Below are 9307 nucleotides of genomic sequence, written 5' to 3' on the forward strand. Positions count from 1 at the left end.
ACAGACCGATCTTAAAATATTGCTCTTATTTTCAATATGTATTTATAAATTTTTCAATTGAAATGAATTCAATATATCTAGCTTTTGCATAACCTTGTAAACAACAAAATTATGTACATTTATATATATTTAACGATCCTAAGTGACATAAATATTTATAATTCGATGTAAGTAATACTTAATGTTTGAAAAAATATTGAATAATAAATAAAAAAGAAACTATTGATTGGAATGAAATAAATAAAAAAAAATATTTACATTGTAAATATTGAAATAATATGAAAGTAGTTCATTAGAGGGCGCAGGTCATGTCCGCCGTCCATGTTGACACGTAGTAGCGCCTCTACTGGACGTGATCGACGGTAATAACAAATGATGCTACAGCTGAGTCAATAGGCGTATATGTATACGAGCGTGGTGCTTGTAAATCTTGTGAAAAAAGTCATTAAACTTTTCAGTAGACAATTGAGTATAACAGATGTGTAGTTCGAATCTCGGGACGTGATAAAAACTAGTGCTTTCGCGAGTGTAGGTAATTTCTCCGCGAAGCAATTAAAATGAATTCACTTGGCGAATTCTGTTCTCTTTTTTGCTGCCCGCCCTGTCCGTCCAGAATAGTAGCAAAGCTTGCATTCGCACCTCCGGAACCAACGTACAGCTTTGTTGAGGACGAAGGTTCTAAGTTTGCAATATCTTTATCAAAGAGAGCAGAGTGGCATTATACTGAAAGAGAGAAAGAATCTATTGAAGGCTTTTATGCTAGAACGTCACGGGGCAATCGAATTGCATGTCTATTCGTTCGTTGCTCAGCTACAGCTCGATTCACCATTCTCTTTTCTCATGGAAATGCTGTAGATTTGGGTCATATGTCAAGTTTTTATCTTGGTCTTGGATCCAGAATTAATTGCAATATTTTTAGTTATGATTACTCCGGTTATGGAGTATCAGGTGGTAAGCCATCAGAAAAAAATCTTTATGCTGACATCGATGCTGCCTGGCACGCATTAAGAACTAGATATGGGATTAGTCCTGAAAATATTATTCTATACGGTCAGAGTATTGGTACTGTGCCCACTGTTGATCTTGCTGCTAGATATGAAGTAGGAGCAGTTATTCTTCACTCTCCTTTGATGTCGGGCATGAGAGTTGTATTCCCTAATACTAAAAGAACTTGGTTCTTTGACGCTTTCCTCAGGTAAATCACCTATATTATCTTGCTAACGTTGTTTTGATTAATATTGATAGCGTGTGTTTTCTGCTTTTTGTTCTTTACAGTATAGACAAAGTACCAAAAGTAATGTCACCTGTGTTGGTAATACATGGCACGGAAGATGATGTCATAAATATCAGTCATGGACTAGCGATTTACGAGAGATGTCCCAGGGCTGTTGAACCATTGTGGGTTGAGGTATGAATAAAATGAAAACAAACAATATAGTTGAATGGTCAAAATAATTGGTCAATTTTATTTTTGTTCGTGTTGAATAATGAATAATGTTACTTTCAGCATATACTTTTAGTTTCAATATTGTCCTCTTTTTTTTTTATTTATAATTCTAGTCATCGAATTACTTGGTGACTCAGGAGAATTTTTCTATTTACCTCAGGTGTTTATTACTCGTGAGCCAATCATTATAATACTTGTAGTAAATACTGTTTAAAGTCCATGATAGATATTTTAAAATGAAAACATTGTATGTTAAACTTGATAAATTTTTCAATTAATTATTCTTCATTAAATGGCAACAAAATGTAAATACTTGAGTTGATTCTCTTCGTATTCTTATAAATGCAGAAATTGATGAATTAATTTTGACCATTGTTGCTTGATTTTTTTTATTGATTAAAGATAACTTATGAGTATTAAAATATGATAATTTCAGGGAGCTGGTCATAATGACGTGGAACTCTATAATCAGTATTTAGAACGACTGAAGCACTTTGTAAGCGTAGAATTAGTAAACTGACGTCTATTGAGTAGCTCCCAAAATCAGGGAGACCAAGGCGATAATGATAGTGTTAGTCGTACGAAGTTAAATACTATTAATCGTGCGAATCGTGCGAAGGTAAATACTATTAGCCGTACAAAAATAAATACTATAAGTCGTGCAAAGGTAAATACTATTAGTCGTACCATGTGGCTTTGCGACAATGATCCACCAGAATCTAGCGATCAAGTTTTATTTTTTTGTGAAGAACAAATGAACATTGAATGTGACGAATCAAAAGACTCTAATCATAAAAATAACTCCAAAGGTTCTTCTGTGAATCATCAATCTACGATTAATAAATCTGATAATGAGGAACCAAAACAAAAGAAAACTGCAAACATTTTTAATTGGAAAAAAAATAAAAAGAATACAGATAATGTATCTAATCGTCGTGATGTTGCGACTGGACCTGACGAGGACAATCAGACTAGAAAAAAATCTATCGGCCTTGGTACTGATGATGATTTAGATCAAACAGGTCATACAATATTAGTAAAAATACAAATGGAAAATTGTTCCCAATGTCCCGACAATTCAATATCAATTTTTTCACATGAAACTCCTAACAAAAACATAGAGCAGTGCAAATTAAAAAAGAAGACTGTTGCAGTTCAGGTTAATTTTAACTCAGTAGAATCAGTAGTTGAGTCTCATTGTTTAAAAATAAGTAATGTTCGTTGTTGTAATAAAGTTACACGAACACAAAACATAAATAACAATAAGGGAAAAAAGTGCAATGGAGATAGCGCTGATGATGACTCCAATTCATCGGAATCAAATCAAGTTCATTTATTAAATGGAAAGAATGTTAATCAATCTACAAATGATGATGCAGAAAATCAAGAAAAACCTAAATTTCAAGGGAAAAGTCTTTCCGTTGATAGACCATCAATAAAGAGTAGAAAATTTTCAAATGCAGTAAGTCCATTGAAAAAATTTAATCGATCTTCATTAACTATTACACCTGATAAAGTTACTATTAATCAAAGTCTTCACTGTTATAATGGTCGTCCACCGTTTGCTAACAATTTATCGAAATATTCTCCGTGTGCCAGTCGATTGGCTGCTAGTTCGAAAATTCTTGGAAATACATCGCCAACAGCAATAAGTCCTGAAAGTCCATTACACGTAGCACGTCCCAAGAGTCCTCGTGCCACAGATTCTTCGATGGGAAATTTTCTACAACCACTTTCTGCGGAAAAAGCTACACTTCAAACCAGTTTATCATTAAACATTAATCCGTTAAAAAAATCTCATTCAACGACATCACGTAGTAGAAGTGTGGGTGACAGTTGCGTGACATCTCCGACTAGTGAAGCAACAACTCTGAGTTATTCACCAACTGGAACTGAAATTGTATCTCTTGATGAAATTGGACAACAAATTCCAACTTCAAACAGTGTATCATTATCGGCGCCTGACCTTAGAGCATTACATAATGAAAAATTAACGATTTCTATCAATGTCCAAAAGGCCAATCTTGAAACAAAGTGTTAATTATTCGCTAGCTACATCTTGTACGTACACTATTTAACTCAACGGCTTCATAAATAATACAGCGACAGTATTGGTCTAAAATATCCGATCGATTTTTCATCTATATTGAAACTGAGAGTGAACGATTAATTGTTATAGATACCTTTCAACCTCGCTTCTAGTAACCCATTTTTTGTACGTAAAATAATTTTTTAAATTTTTTATTTGCATTGAGTTATTCATTTTTTACTTACTCTGAATACATGAAACTTACTAAACATCATCCTTTGTTGGATCATTGAAAACGCCATAAGGATGATATTCGTCAGATACTGTGGCCTTTATTTAAATTACGTATTTATCGAGCTCAAAAGTTTTTTTAGTTTATAAATAAATATTATTTTCAATTTTATATCTGCATGATTTTTACATCCAAAAATTGATATAAATAACAACGTAGTAGTGAATACTATTAAAGTTACGTTTTTAACTTTTTCAACTGTTCTCCAAAATCTTTAATTATATTATTGTTGTGAACGTTTGGAGTCATTCGGATACTGGTGACCATAACTGGATATCTGCGAGACTGTTTAAACGCGTTAACGTGTCGGAGTAAATATCAATTTTTTTTTTTTTTTGGATTTTAAATTTGTATATAAAGATGAATTTCTTTCAAATTGTTGTCCATACATAAAAAGGTATTAGAGTGCCAAAAGAAAAGGTTGAAATATTTAAAACTGTTAATAACAATTAATTAAATTATTTTTAATTTTAATTTTGTTTTACTATTGACACAATGCGTCGCAGGTTTGACTGGAGTCCAGCTCGATGTAAATTTAGCGAGAATGTTAATACTGCCCTACTTTCATTGTCAAGCATATTTCTACTTCTTCTAGAAATGCAAATATATATAAAATAAAAATATCTTACTTATAATTATAAAAAAGTATACATATAAAATATAAATATAGATAAAGTACCTATCTACATTAGAATCGATACTTTGCTAACCCACCAAATATACTGAAACAAAAAAAAGAACTGGAAATCTTCCATGCTAGTTTAGCATTATAATTATCAACATAAGTAATAAACAGACAAACTAGCAATTACTAAAACTTCAAATGTGCAGCATTTAATGCAATTGTGTGTCTTACTGAATAAACTTTTACACGATAATAATGCAAATAGCTAGGGACAATACCATTGCCAAACTTGACTATGAAATAGATAATCTTTAATGAGAAAAATAATAGTTAAAATAATGGATAAATAAATAAGTATGTGTATCGTATTAGGTAATGTGACCTTAAGTTTGGAGTAATAAATAATTTGTCACTGAGATGTAAATATATGGATACACAAGCTAATATTTTTTTCTACTGATGTTTGAACAAAAAAAAAATTACTCAAAAAAAAGAAAAATGAATACAGTTTCCATCGTTCATTCTAATGTTTTTCACTTTCGCACGATGATTCGATTATTGTAAACAAAATCGTACAGTTTATTGGCGTTTAAATGATGTATTAAATTTTTGCACTATATTAATAATACTATAGGTAGTTAAATATAAATATAATGGTTTGTAGTTTTCAAGTTAAAACTCTGTTTTCCCTTATAGATTATTAATTGTTTATTAAAAATTTACAGTGAAATCTTTGTTAGATTACAGCCATTAAAAATTCTCTCTTTATTATTGTATTCTCGTGAAAGATTTAAGCATGCAATTCACGTTGAAAAAAAATTTCATTGATTATGTATCTGATTGACTAGAATTTTTTTCATTCGATTAAAATGTCTTTAAGACCACGATTTAATAGAATGGATGTGTTTCATTAATGGAAATGAAAGACGTTTCTTGTACTTAAATTATTATTGTTTATCGATTAAATAAAAACTTTATCGTGTATTAACGATTTTATAAGGTTTTTATTTATATAGTGAGTAGTATTTAGAAATCTCATAGAACAAGCATGCTTTAAAAAGTATTTTAATTGATAAAATTATTGTCTTTCATTAATTAAAATTTAAAAATGTGATTTTATTACTTAAATAATCGCTTCTCATTAGTTTCAATTTTTTTTTTTTTCAATGACTGTAATTCAATACAGGCTTCATTGTAATTCGTTACTGCTTGCTGTAAGAATGTATTTATAACTAAACTCGTATCAATGAAATGATATACATTGATAAGAGTTTATTTCTATTAAGTTATCATTTAAGAAAGTTTTAATTTCTTCATTCTTATTGTAATGTATTCTCGAATACTGCATTAATTATGAATATAAAAATTATTCGAGATTTACAAATTTTAGGCTGATTATCGCCGATTAACTGAAATTAGTACCACAAATGTATGTCGAATTAACCATCGTTTGTAATTATTACACAGCGTGCGGCGTGTACTCAAGGCAATCTGTATGAGGGAATATGAGATTAATATGTATGAATATAAACGAAGAAAAAGTAATAATAATAACAATAAAAATTAAACTAATTTTCATACTATGTTATTTGGAATGAAACGGATGCCAATAATTATTAACAAAATGTTATAAAGTATTGATTTATTTTTCCAACATACGTTTTAAAATTAATGTTAATCAATTATAAAAAGAATGAAACCATAGAAAAAAATTTTAAAAATCGTGTTCTCAAACTGTTTTATTACTTTAGGCAGGAACATTGTTGATGAAAAAAGGCAAAACCAGAAAACAAAAAAAAATGATATAGAATTCACACTGTTAGTTGATACCTCACATTAATCATTATTATTATTATCAAAGACCTCATTCCATTGTCTCCTTAACTGTGTTAATTATTAAGCGATAGTTAAATTATTAGTAATCATAATGATAAGAGAATCAAGTAATAATAATTATACTGATACGGTATTGGTCAAAAATAATCCAACACAATTATAATAAAAAACATGTCATTGTTTTATGCTAATTATTCTTCAAATAATGTTTTTTTTTTTTTTTATTTATGATGTATTGTAATTTAAATTACAATTTCATCATTACATTACATGATATAACATTGTAACCCTTCATGGATATTAATGAGTTTTTCACTCATGAATAAGCTTAAAAAACAAGGATAAAAATGTTCCTATTACCATAAAAATGAAAAATTATCCAATGGAGTAAATACTGTAAAAAATAGCTATCAAATTCAATATTGTGTTGGAATTAATTATCTAAAACGTCATAAAATGTAAATTTAAATAAAAAATTGATTTATGCTAAATAATGATTATATATAATTTATTGAAAAATTGAATATTATAATAATCTATGTAATTTTGTGTTTGAAATTTTTTTGGCCATAACTGTATTATCTAAAGTGATAAATGGAAAATATCTATAATTCTTCATGAGGGATTTTGAATAAACTTGAGTTGTTTGTGTTTCATTTGTAAAGTGACAATGAGGATTTGTTTTATTACCATGCTGTACCTATAAGTTAATTAATAATGCAATGTGTACGATAGCAAAATTTATTCACTTACAAGGTATGAATTTATGAGATGTCGATATATATTCATTGTTGTAAATATTGACGAACGAGCGTACGTTATATGGAGGTAATAAGAGTAAAACAAGCTCAGTAACAATCGTCGCAGAAATTAGTAATATAATAATAAATGAAATAATGTATTGTTATCATCAGTATATTATGTGCATGTACAATGAACTCGTTAATTAACTAAAATATTTAATAATACATTAATTAATATAACCTGTGGTGGTTTTAATAATAAATATGTAATAATATACTAATTTCTGCGACATTAAATTTTTCACAATTTTTTAAAAATGATCAATCAACTTGTTTGCATTTTACATACGACAAGTATATCGTAATTATAATGTGAAATAAAACAAACTTCATAAATAATGCATTTAATATATAAGTAATATAAAATTATCAATCATTTGTTGACAAATCAAATGTATTTGTAATAATGAAAAAAGGAGAGAGAGTAAAATTGAATAACTTTCTTCTAAAAGTTATAATGATGCAGGAATGTTCAAGTAGATATTAAAAATCATTATCCTAAATCGTTGATTGTGTATAATTACGATGTGAATAACATATATGAGCACAAAACGAAATTCTTTATTATTTAAATGTTTCTTTTATTTTATGTTATTTGTTTGGATTCAACATTATAAATAACAAATACTTTAGTGATTATTCATTTTTTTTCTGGTAAAAATAAAATATAAGTTGACATAGGTATAAACAATGGAAGTCATATATATTTGTATTCGAATACTAATTTTAATGTTCTTTATTCATTTCCAGTTACTGCAGAAAAATGGAGTTTATGAAAATTTGAATTGTAAAACATTTAAATTAGGCGCTTTTTATCGCATGATCGATCAATCGAAAAAACATCGATACAATTAATTTTATCGACTATCACAATTGCGCATCATTTTTGCGCATATCTTTACAAGATGAAAAAGAAGCTTGTTGTTGAGAAGAAGATTTTATTTTTGCTAAATAATATTTGATGATTCATCGATATTCAGGTAAGAATTCATTTTATAAGAATATAATTTTATACGCTAAAAGTGTGTTTGTCAAACAACAGTCAGACATAATTTGAAAATGTAACGATCAAATACAAATTAAAAAATATCAGAGAAGGTAAATTTCAGTTTGAATAAAAATGTTTACTTGATCATTCTAGTTAACAACGTTCATTACACTAATCAAGCTATTGTCTTGTATTGATTTCAATACCGTCTTTTTTTATTTTACCGCTAATAAACTTTCAATTAAGCTCTTGTATCTGAATAATGGCGTAAAACATTGGTTAGTTCACGTTGGCATGTTTTTTACATACTTTACCTAAAATTGACAATACCATTATTCTTCAATCATACCATCTGGTTGAGTTGTTTTCTCTTGACAATATTACATTGTATATATTCGTCAATCAATCAATTTATTAATGAAGTATTGAATCAGTAAATGACATAAAACAGACAATTATTTTGTTAATGAAAGTAACTATGTTTTAAAAATTTCACTCACGTAATTTTAACCATCCATCAATTTCTTTATTTAGACGCAAATAAAGTCATGCGTGACTGCATGAGATCAGTTTCCATAAATTGGGTATCGGACGTACAATGCATTAAGATTGAAGAATGAAATAGATCATGTATCTATGCATATCAGATGACCAGAGTCAAGCTCTTGATTAAGACCTGTTGCCTGTCTGTTCGAACTATATAATATAATAATACGTATGATACACATTACATGTCGTCCGCATACTCTCTGACTTGGAATTACATACAGGCTATTGTGCTAATAAATAGCTTCTCATTGAAGGCATGTTTAGAACATGCTGCAATTGGATTCTGGTTACAATTAAATTTATTGATTGCCGAAACTGTTGGTACATATATTTAGCATGAAGACAAGAAGTTACTTAATACATTGACCGATTCCTGAAATCAATAATATCTTCACCAATATTTCCATGTATTTTTTTTGATGGATATGTTTTTAGAAAAAACTAGTACATATTTTATGAAGGTGATATTTTTACTCTACAGATATTCAATTGAAATAAGTGAGAAGTTTATTTACATCAGTTTGAATTGTATTCTTTTGTGCAGATGATAATCTTTGATTTTATAAAAAATGGAGTAGAATATATTTTTTTAATTGAAATTACTTTTCGTGAGTTTATTTTGACATAAATTATTGTTGTTGGACATCTCTGTATTATTACAGAAAAGTTGGATGTTACTTTTTTTGTAGTAATTTACAATTTAATTTATTTAAATAATTAGTAGTTTAAACAAAAAGA

The 9307-nt window shown here is 28.4% G+C and overlaps 2 protein-coding genes across 2 annotated transcripts; both read left to right on the forward strand.

Annotated features, from left to right (window-relative positions):
• The first annotated feature begins 235 nt into the window (after positions 1 to 235).
• Positions 236 to 2134, forward strand: LOC118063833 (alpha/beta hydrolase domain-containing protein 17B). The gene is made up of 3 exons (XM_035078013.1): positions 236 to 1195; positions 1276 to 1408; positions 1884 to 2134. The coding sequence occupies exons 1-3, from the start codon at positions 558 to 560 to the stop codon at positions 1965 to 1967; spliced, it is 855 nt and encodes a 284-aa protein (XP_034933904.1). The 5' UTR covers positions 236 to 557; the 3' UTR covers positions 1968 to 2134.
• On the forward strand, positions 2105 to 7605 carry LOC118063832 (probable cyclin-dependent serine/threonine-protein kinase DDB_G0292550). Its single transcript, XM_035078012.1, has one exon. The coding sequence runs from the start codon at positions 2136 to 2138 to the stop codon at positions 3486 to 3488; it is 1353 nt and encodes a 450-aa protein (XP_034933903.1). The 5' UTR covers positions 2105 to 2135; the 3' UTR covers positions 3489 to 7605.
• Positions 7606 to 9307: the final 1702 nt, after the last annotated feature.

This window comes from Chelonus insularis, unplaced genomic scaffold (assembly GCF_013357705.1).
Source record: "Chelonus insularis isolate UGA/USDA-ARS -01 unplaced genomic scaffold, ASM1335770v1 contig_150_pilon, whole genome shotgun sequence".
NCBI classification, from domain to species: Eukaryota; Metazoa; Arthropoda; class Insecta; order Hymenoptera; family Braconidae; genus Chelonus; species Chelonus insularis.

Bases quoted from the DNA above. Each gene is read 5' to 3' on its own strand.
- LOC118063833 (XM_035078013.1), top strand. From the start codon at position 558: ATGAATTCACTTGGCGAATTCTGTTCTCTTTTTTGCTGCCCGCCCTGT. The intron at 1,196-1,275 runs GTAAATCACCTA...TGTTCTTTACAG, and splicing joins TTCTTTGACGCTTTCCTCAG to TATAGACAAAGTACCAAAAG. The intron at 1,409-1,883 runs GTATGAATAAAA...TGATAATTTCAG, and splicing joins TTGAACCATTGTGGGTTGAG to GGAGCTGGTCATAATGACGT.
- LOC118063832 (XM_035078012.1), top strand. From the start codon at position 2,136: ATGTGGCTTTGCGACAATGATCCACCAGAATCTAGCGATCAAGTTTTA.